This window comes from Zootoca vivipara, chromosome 1, assembly GCF_965207765.1.
Source record: "Zootoca vivipara chromosome 1, rZooViv2.hap1.1, whole genome shotgun sequence".
In the NCBI taxonomy this organism is placed as follows: Eukaryota; Metazoa; Chordata; class Lepidosauria; order Squamata; family Lacertidae; genus Zootoca; species Zootoca vivipara.
Genome location: NC_142582.1, coordinates 131,606,215 through 131,620,196, shown reverse-complemented (window position 1 = coordinate 131,620,196; position 13,982 = coordinate 131,606,215). Strand labels below are relative to the sequence as shown.

General features: G+C 44.2%; 1 protein-coding gene across 1 annotated transcript in view; it reads right to left on the bottom strand.

Annotated features, from left to right (window-relative positions):
• Nucleotides 1-1,315: 1,315 nt before the first annotated feature.
• SOS2 (SOS Ras/Rho guanine nucleotide exchange factor 2) overlaps nucleotides 1,316-13,982 on the bottom strand; it is a 36,972-nt gene continuing 24,305 nt past the window's right edge. The window contains exons 14-23 of the mRNA XM_035097409.3: nucleotides 13,377-13,593; nucleotides 10,855-10,974; nucleotides 9,129-9,291; nucleotides 8,464-8,581; nucleotides 7,242-7,414; nucleotides 6,644-6,760; nucleotides 5,481-5,742; nucleotides 4,686-4,730; nucleotides 4,330-4,439; nucleotides 1,316-3,196 (exon numbers count right to left, since the gene is read on the bottom strand). Of these exons, the coding sequence (XP_034953300.2) occupies nucleotides 2,702-3,196; nucleotides 4,330-4,439; nucleotides 4,686-4,730; nucleotides 5,481-5,742; nucleotides 6,644-6,760; nucleotides 7,242-7,414; nucleotides 8,464-8,581; nucleotides 9,129-9,291; nucleotides 10,855-10,974; nucleotides 13,377-13,593 (1,820 nt within the window). The 3' untranslated portion in view covers nucleotides 1,316-2,701. The remainder of the gene's footprint in view (nucleotides 3,197-4,329; nucleotides 4,440-4,685; nucleotides 4,731-5,480; nucleotides 5,743-6,643; nucleotides 6,761-7,241; nucleotides 7,415-8,463; nucleotides 8,582-9,128; nucleotides 9,292-10,854; nucleotides 10,975-13,376; nucleotides 13,594-13,982) is intronic.

Here is a 13,982-nt window from a genome sequence, read left to right as displayed (position 1 = left end):
ATCAATGTCGGCCCTCGTGGAAAGATAACTGCCCAGGTAGGAGAAGTGATTGGCACTTTCCAACGTTACACCATTGAGTTGGATTTGTGGCACTGCAGAGGGGTTGTTAACCCTTTTAACGAAGCTTAGATTATGCAGAATGCAGCTGTGACTGCATTCTCGGACACAGGAATCTGCCTCAAACCTGGTCAAGCTATTTGCCTACCTTCTGCAGGATGTGGGGAGAAACCTTTTCCCCGATACAACCTATTGAACCCAAGATCGTACAACGTCACAAAAAGTAGGTACTTCCTTGTGCTTCCTCTCCCTATCCCTATGGCCGATTTTAAACTGCAGGCTCCTATCTGTGCGAACTGAATAACTCTTCTAGTACCCATGTATACCAGTGAGACAGTATAATAATGATTTGTCAGAAGAAGCACCTTGGAGCTTTTTCATAAGACCCAGAGTGCTAAACAGTAACATACTGAGAAATTATATGAAAGGCAAGGCCATAGCTGTCAACTTCCGGATTGGAAAATAAGGGATCAGCAGCGGCGCGGCACCGCTGGACATGCGCAGAAGTGACTTCCGGTGCCGGCTCTGCCTGATTTCCGGTGCCCAGACATGGGCAGAGTGGCACTGGAAATCAGTTCTGCGCATGTCCAGACTTGAGCAGAAGCGACTTACGGTGCTGGGCTGCCCGTGTCTGCATGCCTGGGCACCAGAAATCACTTCTGCGCATGCCCGAGCATGCGCAGAGGCGATTTCCGGCAGCACTCGGCATTTACGCAGCTGAGGAGCCTCCCTGGCCGACAGGAGCTGCTTTCTTATAAATCCAGGGGATTTACGGGATATTTTGCAATTCGGGATAACAGTGGAAAACGGATTTAAATATTGTATGGGGGTTTCCCGCGAAAAACGGGAGAGTTGACAGTTATGGGCAAGGCTTCCCAAGTGTTCCCATAATAATTTATACACTGAAGAATTTGTCTCTTTGGCTGGTCTAATTAGGAACAAGGTGCTCTTCCACCTCCTTCAGAACTATTCCCGCAAAATTGATAATGTAGTTCTCATTCTTTCTTTTAGGTTTCTGTACCAGCCCAAGAAGTCCAGGTGAGGGATTCCACCCCAAACAGGTGATACAGTACAATTTTAGTGGGCAGCAATTGGTTAATAATTTTTACCTCCAAATGGGCACCCATGTGGATTTCAAGCTTCCAACACTAAAACATATTGAGCCATTTCTGGTCCAAATAAGCAAGGAAGGTTCTGTTTGTCGTCCCTAACCTGCCTGACAATCTTTGCAAGGAAAACGTAACTTGCTCAGACTCTCTTAAAAATTAAGACCAAATTGATTTATTAATCTGGTTAAGAACTCTGATACAAAGCACAGTAAAAGGCCACAGACCAGTCAAGAAAGGCTTCTGGTTTCTACAGTACTTGGACCAGACTCAGGTTGCCAGCTTCAGCTCAAGAATGCAGAGTTCTGCTGGCCAAATGAAGGTCTCCCTTGTTTTTTAAGCTTCAAAAAAGGTCCAGATAAAGAACTTTGGTATTTGCTGGTTTAAACACCACATTTTCCAAGGGGGACCTCACAATGAAACTAAAGCGAAAACCTAACTGAAGTTGCTTTGAGTCTGGAAGGCAAAAACTTTTTTCCTGGTATGCAGGAAAATGCTTACGACAGCGTACTGGAGTAACAGACTGCAGAATAGGCCTCAGATCACAGAAATGTATACAGGTTATCAATCTGTAAATATACACTATAAACAACTGTACATAATATGGCGTAATAGCTTTGTTCGCCGAAACAGCAGGCAACTTTTTTAAGCTTAAGACATCTCCACTTGCCTGAACAGAAAAGGCACAACCTGACACATGCTAAATACTATCGGCTAAACTGGATGAGGCCGCCCGCTCTTTTGCTCTGCTCATGTTAAACAGAACATTTGTAGTGCATTGCTCTACTCTTCTTCAGTTGCCTAACCCTTCTAAGTCTTCAGCAGCAAAATCCATGGAAAATAAGACATGTTATCCACTAATGTTTGAGAACAGTAGTAATGGTCATTCACAAACCTCTTAAAATTTATATTTATATATATATATATTCTGAAAGGCAAGTAGCTGAAGAGTTGTTGTTGTTTTTAAAAGAAATATCAGAAACATGATATACATCTTCATGCTTTGGTGGGGATTCTACCATTTGTAGGTACAACCCCCTAGGCAGTCTCCCAAGCAAGACCCACTGAAAAGAATTCAATGCAACCCAGTGAGCCTTACTCAGGAGAACCTACGTCTTTTTAAAAAATACATATGTAGAAAAGGCTGCATGTGCTCCAGTTTGGAAATAAAATATCCCACCAGCAACCTTTTTTTTTTGGCTCAGTGCAATGAACTGATGTCAGTTTAGAAGTAGCGTAGTGTGTCATTTACAGTGCAAAAATCTATATTCTTTGTACTGGCAAAACGGTCGGCACTGAGGAGGAGGAGAAGGCAGTGCTACTGATCCCCTGAGGAGAATGCTGTTGCAAGTGGGTATGAAGGCCGAGGGCGGCAGGAGGTGGTTCTTGCTGTTCTTGCTTGAGAACGACCAGCAGCACTCTGGGTACAAGCGTTAACTTTCCAAAGTACTCAAATCCACTGCCTTGCTGGAATAAATTAAAAGAAAACGGGTACTTTACAGCTACAATTCCAGTGTCCATGACTACTGCTGCAAAGGTCATTGAGGAGTTTCCGCGTTCTCTAGCAAAGAGTGTCTGTGCAAAGGAGGGTGGGAGAGTTCCCTCTTGTAAGTCTTTGGTGGCAGTTTGGGCAGCAGGGGGCTGGAGTTGTGGCGTGGTGGGACCGGGGGAGCCGCGAGGCTGTTGGGGTTCGGGCTGAGCGCACAGCAGCGCCGCAGCACGCGAGGCGACGGGGTGCTCGGAGGAGTGTTGGGCGAGCTCGGGCACGTGCTGGCTTCCCGCAGCCGGTCGGGGTCCCTGTGAAAGCGTCCCACGGGGGGCGGCTGGAGGTTGAACGAACAGTTCACAAAGTGCTCTGGAGGGCGAAGGGGCACTGGAGGAGGGGTGTCAGGAAGAGGAGGCGGGTCTCTGGGAGGAGGCGGTGGAGGGCTTAGCAGCAGACCAGTGTAAGCTGGGACTCGTGGCTGTATCTTTGGAGGAGGTGGGTGCCTGGGGGGAATAGCGGGAGGATCATCATCGGATCTGGAACTGCCCTGTAACACGAGAGAAGAGAAATTAGCCAGATTGCAGCAAGGCTCCCAGAGCAGCATGAAAGCAAAAGAATATTTAGACCAGGGATCTTGCACTAGTTTTTCCATACCTCTCTCCTTTATCTTCTCTACAAATCTGCTTTGTAAAATCAAATTTTGTATTCTCACACCCCAATCTGAACGGCAGCACCTCGGGCATGCAAGCACACACCACCTAACTGAACCTGATTGTGCAAAGAAAGGAGTTCATCCCCTGGAGAAGGGCATCTTAAAATCTCCAGTAGCACAAATAGTTCCAGCTAGTTTTGAGGCGGCTGTTGCTGTAGGATGTAAATCAGTAAATCACTGGGAGCAGTCAAATACGACATTCCTGGTTTTGCCAGAGTGGAAATGCAAGGGATTGTTTGGTCCAGCCAGTCGAAACTTCCTGTTCCTCTTGGCCTGGAGCATCCTTCCTCGCATGTGACTAGTGGGTGGGAGTGACCTTTCCGGACCTGGTAAAAGGCCAAGGCATGCTGCTACTCTCCCTCTTTCCCCATCTTCCTTTCGTCCTGCGAACTTCCCGGACGCTAACTGCAGTCATTAGGTCAACCCACATATGGGGTAAACCTGTTTGTATATGCTTGTAACTTTAAGCCTTAAGCCTGCCTTCAAGGATCACACTCTGCTCTTGCCTGATCGTGAGTAAACTTCCTTTTTATTGCTTATGAATAAGACTGTGGTGTCTTTATTCTTTTAGGAGGGATTCAAGGGGTCTTACCAGGAAAATATTAGAACACATTTCAATCTGGACAAGCCAGATGGAATTATGTATTGTCTTAAGAAACTTACACGAGTTTGCAACTAGTTTTCTGCTGTGTAAAGGGGAATGCACTCTGCCAAGTAAAGAAACTTGCTAACGCAAGTTAGGAAGGATATTAATAAACAATACATCCTCTCCTGCTACCCTGAATATCCCCACAGTTGCAGCATGGAAGAGGCTGGCACACTGCATTCTGAGTCTGTTTGTCTGTGTGTCTGTCTACATACACACAAACACAAGCAATAACAGAGCAAGGTGAAGCAGGGAGGCAGAGCAGACAAACTCACATAGCATTGAGGTATCTACCCTGTCCAGAATGGAAAATTACACATACCTTGGAGTTCAAAGAATCGTGATCAAACTTCTTGCGAGGAGGCAGAGGAGGAGGAACCAGAGCCTCTTCACTTAATTTATGCAAACTCCCACATGAGCTGAAGAATGACTCTGAATGAGGGAGGAGAAGTAAGAGAGCGTGTCATGTCTAACTTTTGCTGCTCTTTACCGCCAAGGCCTTCAAGAAATTCAGAAACCAATCTCTATGACTTCAACATTTCTAACAGAAGTACAGCAAATCTGTGAAATTGACTGGTTTTTTAAAACAAGAAACTAGCATACAAAAATTCTCTTTTGCCAGCTGTCAAAGTCCATAGAAATTAACAAATTTGTTTAAGGGAATTCTGTAGTACTCACTTGATTGTGGCAAAAAGACAGGTGCAAATATGCTGTTGTTGCTACCTGTAAAGATAAGGTGGAAAGGAGATTATTTGCATGTCCCATTGCACTGATCGGCTAAGAAAATAAGAGAAAGGCTGAGTACTGGTTGCTCATACAATGCCTGCTACATAAGGACACAATTTTCTGCTACCCAAACTTCACAAAGGACATCATGGGTTCTTTGGACCATTAACACCAGGATACACCTACCTAAAAAGGACTTTCAGGTTCATTTCCCAAGGGTCTTGCAGGATGAACATGCATCCAGTGCTTGAAAAAACCCTTTTGTTTCTTAATTTATTGACAGGACTTTGAATATTCTGGGCCCAAAATTGTCTGAACTTTCTGATCAGCATTCTAGAAACTGCAGGAAGCCACCACCTACCCTAATTTCAAAGTTCAAAAAAGGAATGGGGGAGAGGAAGGCCTAAGAGCAACACACTTTTAATGAATCAGATGATGCCAGGTGTTGGGTTGAACCCCCACCCCACCCAACCAGTCAGCCTGCTTGTTGCCCCTCCTCCATTTGAGCTCAATAAAACCAACATTTAAAAAAACCAGGGCTATTGATTTTAAAACAGGCCGCAATGGTTTAGAAGACTCCAGCAGAAAGGTGAAGCTCAAAATATGCACCGTCACCCATCAGATATCACAGGAGGAGAGCAATTCCCACCCCCCCATGGCTGTCTTCAAGCCAACAGGTACAAAGAATTCACTTAGCTCCATTTTATCAGTGTAACTAATTCACTGGAGGCTACTTAGAACACAGACCGTAAGAGCTGTTGAGATCCATGTCTAGGAACACGCTGAGGTCTGAAGATGCAGACACCGGCGGAGTGGATGGTATGACTGGCGAGGTTGGGGCTGACGCTGCAGACTCGTGTTCGGCTTCTGTAATTCTACTAAAACTAATCTTGTAGGGCTCCTTTTCAAGAGGCGTTGGGTGGCCCCTCAATGTGCCCGAAGTGGAGCTGTGCCTGCCTGTATTGGGCCTTATTCCAGGTGATTTCAGAGAGTAGTTTGTTTTCCTGGGCTAGAATGAGAAATAAGCCATTTCAGAGATCTTCCTCCCACAAATGCCTTGCAAGGAAACAAACCAGTGCAGGAAACGTTCAATGATGAAGAAACAGCTATCTGAAAGAACTGGGTTTCATGGGCTTACTCTGAAGTAAGTCTACACAAGGCTTTTCTTTTTAGTAGAACTACAGACCAATTCTCCTCCACAAAGCAAGTAAAAATAATTTCCTTCCAACGATAGTGAGATACGAAAACCAAACACATTTTCTCCAAGCCAAAACGTTGGGGAAGGGGACCCCATCAATTAATATTTAACAAATAAAATACTGCCCAGTTGTTCTGAAACTACAGAGAAGGGGGGGCACTTTTAAAAGTCAAGAAGAAGAGGAGTTTGGATTTGATATCCTGCTTTATCACTACCCTAAGGAGTCTCAAAGTGGCTAACAATCTCCTTTCCCTTCTTCCCCCACAACAAACACTCTGTAAGGTGAGTGAGGCTGAGAGACTTCAGAGAAGTGTGACTAGCCCAAGGTCACCCAGCAGCTGCATGTGGAGGAGCAAGGAATCGAACCCGGTTCACCAGATTACGAGTCCACTGCTCTTAACCACTACACCACACTGGCTCTCTCAAGAAAAATAAGGAGTAAACAAACTGGAAGGAATGAACTTTGATGGGAAGGAAGAATGGCACAGCTTCTGAAGGCATTGGGGTACCACATGCACCCCCCCCCAGAATGTTGATTGGTTGCCCTCAGCTGCCTTATAGACTGAGGTCCAGCCAACTCTCCCTCAGACAAGCAACCATCTGCATCTTTACGTACAAGGAAGCTCTTGCTCCACCCATTTTTTAAAAAAGTGCAAATCAAATGTATACACTTTTAAACAGAGTCTAAGACCCCCCCCCCCAAGTGACTTACATATCTAGGGGGCTGCTTGCAGTTTCGAGGCTCAATCTCCAGTGATTTGTTGAACAAGTAGTCGGTAAATTCTTTCTCTGGAGAGCTTCCCATGGGGTTCAGATTTTCAAAGAACCTCTGGAAAGACAAAAATACATTTTCAACCAAACTGAATAAAAGTTCCCATTTACAAGCTGCGCCCATGCACAGACCCATCCCTGAGGGAAAAGGTGCTGTGTTTGAGGCAGCAGTTCGACAGGCCAACCCATCCTTATGCCCTGCATTGAATTCACAGAATGCTATGAGAAGGAAGTTGGAGAACACCTAGCCTAGCTGTTTCCCCGTCTTGAGCAACATGCATCATTTTCAGGACATGACGCTCACTTCCAATTAGCAAAGGGTGCCCAGAGTGGAGCAGTGCCCAGTTCTGAACTAGGCTCGTTTAACTGACACATTTAGCAAATACAGCTTGGAAAAATGGATGCTCTGAGATATGCACGGCTAAATGTGAGCCTCAACTTCACATTTGCAGCTGCTGTCATAGCCTCAGCAGAACACCAGAGAGTTTTCTTTCACCTTCACATGCACACAGCCAAGACCCCCCATGCTCTCCAATTACCCGTATGTCTGGTTCGACCCGTAAGCAGTATGGCTGGTTTTGATACTGCTGGATTTCTCCTGTGATTTCAGCCACTTTCCTCCTCTTGCTGAAGTTGATTAATCCTTTCCCTTGTCTTTTAAGGAAGTCGGGATTCCCTTCCTCAGTCTTCAGAATATTTGTTAAGTATATTCCTAATTGGGGAACAGGAAAAGATTTTAAGTTTTCCACATTCATGCCATCTTTTTTGCTCATGACTAAGACTGTAAGTAAAGGAAGGAAAGCTCATTCTAATAGCTTCCCCGACTCTTCTCATTATCTATGCTGGCATCCTTTTGGCCTTGGCACTATCTGCAGTATACACGCCAGCTGATTGGACTGATTTGGCCCTCTTGACTTTGCATTTCAACTTCATTTGTACCAAGCTCTGCCTTTCGGGAACGTTTCCTCCCTTGAAGTCCATTGTGACCATGTTGGATTTTCTTGGGAATTGGCCATGTTCGTTGTAAACTATAGTCACTGTTGCCAAATGGCTTGGCAACACTTACATATTGCACTAGGTACTGTATTTTAATGTGATGTTGTATTGTTTCCGAGCACAATTCAAAGTGTTGGTGTTGACCTTTAAAGCCCTAAACGGCCTCGGTCCAGTATACCTGAAGGAGCGTCTCCACCCCCATCGTTCTGCCCGGACACTGAGGTCCAGCGCCGAGGGTCTTCTGGCGGTTCCCTCCCTACGAGAAGCCAAGTTACAGGGAACCAGGCAGAGGGCCTTCTCGGTAGTGGCACCCACCCTGTGGAATGCCCTCCCACCAGAGGTCAAAGAGAACAACAATTACCAGACCTTCAGAAGGCATCTCAAGGCAGCCCTGTTTAGGGAAGCTTTTAATGTTTGATGGATTTCTGTATTTTAATGTTTTGTTGGAGGCCGCCCAGAGTGGCTGGGGGAACCTGGCCAGATGGGCGGGGTATAAATAATAAATTATTATTATTATTATTGTGCTTTTAATATTTTGTTGGGAGCTGCCAAGAGTGACTGTGGCAACCTAGTTGGACGGGTGGCATATAAATATAAATAATATAAATATAAATATAAATAAATAATATAAATATTTCCTATTTCTACATTTAATAATGTAGAAAGCTTCTTTAAAAAACAAAATACAGTGCCATGGTTTCATCACCCCGTTCTAAACAGATGTAGCAAACTGCCCCTTAATTCTGCTTCTGTGCCATAACTTACCAAAGAAAGGCACACAGGGTGGGTTGATTGACTTGAGTTTAGCAAGGTATTTTTTAAAGTGATCTTGACTTAATTCTACTGCTTCATCCAAAATTTTCTTTTTTCTCTCCTGCAGTGCCTAATTTAACAAGGAGAGAAAGAGAGCCACACATTGCTATATTTAATACTACAGCATATTTAACACTAGCCAGAAATCTGTGATCATGCTATACATTATTTCATTTAATCTCTTCATTTTTTAATTATTCAGCCAATCAAGTTACAAAGTCAGCTTTAGGGTCTGCCAAAGCTATTTTACCCAGTATATGAAGACAGACACTTAGGAATACCCAGCAAATTGCAAAATGTATTGCATATAAAAAACAATAGAGATGTTCATAATACAGAAACTGCCAGAAACCATTACTTTCCACCAGGCTGAAGTTTGGCAGAGCACAAAGCAAAATGGGAACATAGGATCTCTGAGAGCTCTGAGATACACAAGCTTGATTTTAGAAAAGCAACTCTACCCTTCCACCCAAACTCCCTACCTAAAACTACATATACTTTATCAGAGCAAAACCATGCAGATTTGTATTGCGCTTCATTAGCCTTTAAATGTGGATCATTTTAGTTTTTAAAAAGCTGGCTATACTTCCAACACTGGTACAGACACCCAAGCTTACCTCAAATGTGTGATCCAATCTGTACACGGAGACAGAATTCATTGCACTTACAATCTCCAGCACACCATTAAAATTATTCAAGTCTTGGAAAACCTGCAAGATTTCTATAATCCTGCCTAAGATGGCCACTCGCTCTTCAAAGTTCTCTGTTTCCACAATGCACCTAATTTATGAGAAAGAGGGAGAGAAAATCCATACATTTTTAGCCACCATGCTAAGTTCAAGTTGCTGCTTTGGGTGTATAAACCTTAGAATCAGGATATGTGAAAAATAATCTCACCCCTTATATACCAAATCAATCACTGCACTCTGCAACTGAGAGCCTCCCATAGGTGCCATCTGTTCAGGAGGCTCATTCTGTTGAGGTCCATTGAGGGAATGACTTGCCTAAGGCCACTCAGTAACCTTCATGGCTGGGCAGCACTTCAAACCCATGTGTCTCTGATCCTACCCAAATGTTCTGTTTATTATACCACAGAAATATCCTTGCATAAAAGAAACTAGAACATGATGAAGACTACTATATCTGTTTTCAAGTTTCAAAATCACATTAAAGTAAAATAAAAAGTGCTTCCTCCTCTTCATGGTTGATAGTGTGGTTTCAAATCCCACCTGATCATCATGGTACAAAATGGCTTTGAGGGGCAGGTGGGAGCCACCTGCAATGTCCCCAGTGCAGCTGACAGTCTCAGTGTATTGCCCTCTTCAACTTCCCGAGGTAGCATGTGTTCACATATTTCCAAATTAGATTCTAAACCAGGCATCCCCAAACTGCGGCCCTCCAGATGTTTTGGCCTACAATTCCCATCTTCCTCGACCACTGGTCCTGTTAGCTAGGGATCATGGGAGTTGTAGGCCAAAACATCTGGAGGGCTGCAGTTTGGGGATGACCGGTTTAAAGGGTAACGGGAAGAGGGGAGGAAGGGACATGCTCACGTCCTCCGACTACAGCTTTTCAAAGTAAGCATTTTTCAAACTGATGTAAAGGCAAACTGATGTCACCGAAAAATGAGCTACAACATGAATGAATGGCCCTGTTGATCATGGCTTATTATTCTAGCTTATTTCATCAGGTATCCTTTTACTTTCAAGTATTTTTTAAAAAAATATTTCAGGCGATAAGTAACAGGAAGAAAGGTATGGAACGACTATAATCAGATTAATCTTAAAAAGGAAAGTTACCTGCAATGCTTTTTTTTTTGAGGGGCCCAAACCTTACTAACAGAACATAACAAATACAGTCGTACCTTGGAAGTCGGATGGAATCTGTTCTGGAAGTCTGTTCGACTTCCAAAATGTTCAAAAACCAAAGCGTGGCTTCTGATTGGCTGCAGGAGCTTCCTGCAGCCAATCAGAAGCCCCGTTGGACCTTCGGCTTCCAAAAATAGTTCGCAAACCAGAACAATCACTTCTGTGTTTGGGATGTTCGGGAGCCAAGTCGTTCGGGAACCAAGCTGTTTGACTTCCAAGGTACGACTGTAATGGAAACTGTAAATGTTCAGTAAACGTTTTATAATGCAAAGGTCAGGAGTTGTGTGAATGGTGTTATTATACAGTTTAGTCACTAGGTGGCACTGGACTTGGCTGTATATGGAGTTTTCTGCTCTGGTCTGAAAGACAAAAAAGTTATTGTCCGGCTCCCTGGTGAAAAATGTGTGTTCTCATAGCCTTCTATGACAGGAGCCTCCCAGTGATCAGTGATGCCTCTACTTGATTCACCACTTACTTTTCAAACCAAAGCGTGAGGTTTGTGGTATGCCTAATCATTTTCAGCAAATTTGGAGAATTAATTTCTTTATCTTCTTTTGTCCATACACTCCCAACAAGTTCAGATGGCTGGACAGCCCTGAAACAGAAACAGACAAGCCCACAAATGTGAGATACGGATATGGAAAGCTGAGGAAGACATTGATGCTGCGGAAGGGATGATGCCGGCTATCAAGAGATGTGATGTGGTGGTCACATGTCTGCTACTGTGGACTGCTGCCTTTTATGCTGCTCAGCAATTTTCCAGAAAGGGGAATCAAAGGTTACATAAGGACATCAATTTCAGCTAATCAATCAGTGGCCCAATTCTTCTAAATCTGAGGTCTGCCGATTCCATCATTCTAGGCTTGTTTTGTTCTTTCAAATGACACGGTCATCTTTTCATGCATGCTTTAGCTGAGATTCCTTCATTGCAGTGGGTGGTGCGGGTGGCGCTGTGGTCTAAACCACCAAGCCTCTTGGGCTTGCCGATCAGAAGGTTGGCAGTTCGAATCCCCGCGATGGTAGTGAGCTCCCATTGCTCTGTCCCAGCTCCTGCCAACCTAGCAGTTCGAAAGCATGGCAGTGCAAGGAGATAAGTAAGTACCCCTGTGGCGGGAAGGTAAATGGTGTTTCCATGCGCTCTGGTTTCCGTCATGGTGTTCTGTTATGCCAGAAGCGGTTTACTCATGCTGGCAATATGACCCGGAAAGCTGTCTGTGGACAAACACCGGCTTCCTCAGCCTGAAACCCCACAGTCGCCTTTAACTGGACTTAACCGTCCAGGGGTCCTTAACCTTTACCATTGCAGTAAAAAGGTAAAGGTAAAGGGACCCCTGACCATTAGGTCCAGTCGTGACCGACTCTGGGGTTGTGTGCTCATCTCGCATTATTGGCCGAGGGAGCCGGCGTATAGCTTCCAGGTCATGTGGCCACCATGACAAAGCCGCTTCTGGCAAACCAGAGCAGCACATGGAAACGCCGTTTACCTTCCCGCTGGAGCGGTTCCTATTTATCTACTTGCATTTTGACGTGCTTTCGAACTGCTAGGTTGGCAGGACCATTGCAGTAGGATGGACTAAATGACCCTTAGGACCCCTTCCAACGCTAAGATTTTATGTTTCTATAATTCTATAATTCACCCTCCCTATTAAGTATCAGATCATGTGTACAAGAAACTAAGTATTAGATGCACTAATTAAAGAAGTGCTAGATTAAAAAAAACACATTTCTACTAATCCTCTCCTTTCAGAAACCCCCAATTATGGCTTTGCTGTATAAATCTTTATGATTTATACTGTACTTCAGAAAGGTCAGAGCACCCACTTTAGAATGATCCAAGCACCCTCCCCTTTTTTGGGGTAACTGGATGAGGTTGGATGCCTCCCTCATACTTAAAGGAGAAAAAGCAAAGCACTTTACATTTATTATCCAAGCAGTCTTTAAAGGTTAGAGAGATTTTAATCAGAGACTCCCTGGTTCATCTATGTGCATGAAACCACCTTGAAACGGACTATTTTTCCATTTAGTCCTGGACTGTCTCTTCAAATCTTTCCCCATCTTCCTACCTTTTAATTGGAGCTATCAGGGACTGACCTGGGGACAATGTGCCTCACCATGGCTCCTTCCTTGACTGCTCAGCTACTTTGGAATGTTCCACCTGATTGGTGCATGACATAAATACAGTGGTACCTCTACTTACGAATAACTCTACTTACGAATAGTTACAGGTGGGTAGCCGTGTTGGTCTGAGTCGAAGCAAAATTAAAAAAATTCCTTCAGTAGCACTTTAAAGACCAACTAAGTTTTTATTTTGGTATGTACATGCACACGAAAGCTCATACCAAAATAAAAACTTAGTTGGTCTTTAAGGTGCTACTGAAGGAATCTACTTACGAATGTTTCTACTTACGAATAGAGCTCCGTCCGCCATCTTGGATGCTGTTTAGATAGGATTTTTTCTACTTATGAATTTTTAGATAGGGTTGCTTTGACTTACGAATTTTTTCTCCCAATGCATTCCTATGGGATTCAACTTACAAATTTTTTCGACTTACGAATGTGCGTTCGGAATGCATTAAATTCGTAAGTAGAGGTACCACTGTACCACAGACTGATGGTGCACACTTGGCATATACAGTGGTACCTCTACTTACAAATTTAATGTGTTCTGAACGCACATTCGTAAGTCGAAAAAAATTGTAAGTTGAATCCCATAGGAATGCATTGGGAGAAAAAATTCGTAAGTCGAAGCAACCCTATCTAAAAATTCGTAAGTAGAAAAAAATCCTATCTAAACCGCATCCAAGATGGCGGATGGAGCTCCGTTTGTAAGTAGAAACATTCGTAAGTAGAGTTATTCGTAAGTAGAGGTACCACTGTACTGGTATGTGAGCATGTATACTCCTCATACTGCTACCTATACCATGCAGACTGAATCTGATAGGAGAGGAGCACTCTGCGGTTCCTCAGGTGATGTAGGTCCAACAGAACACACTCTACCTGTAGAGATCAGATTCCAGGAGAGTCAGCTGCCGAGCAATCTCTATGGGGTGCAGAGTCATGAGGTCAAAAGTCTCAAACTGGCGGCTGATGTGCCACTCAATTGGGGGCGGAGGGCTCTCAAAAGTTATGTTGTGGCTAATGCCGTTTGCATGAGCTTGCTTCTTCCTCCTGATGATCTTCACAATGGATTCCACCCACTTCTTCATGGATTTGCCTGGAAGACATATTGGATACGGTATGAAGGTCGTACAGATGCTTCAAATAATTTTGTGGCAGGGTTGCTCATTCCATATTCACTGGTTTGGGATTTTACGGTGGCTGAATTTAGGGCCAATTCTGCAGGAAATGAAACCACCACCTTCTGCATGCAGAAGTGTGCGCTGTACCACGGCACGGAGCAATGAATCCACTGCCCCACCCCCCAATCTCTGGCAATCTTGTTCAACAACCCCCTCTAGCACCTTATGTATACATACATATCTAGTATTCATCATCAGTCCTGCCTTTTTGCAAGCTCTGTATGCCATGTAAGAACATAAAAAGAGCCCTGTTGGAGCAGGCTAAAGCAGGCATCCGCAAACTTCGGCCCTCCAGATGTTTTGG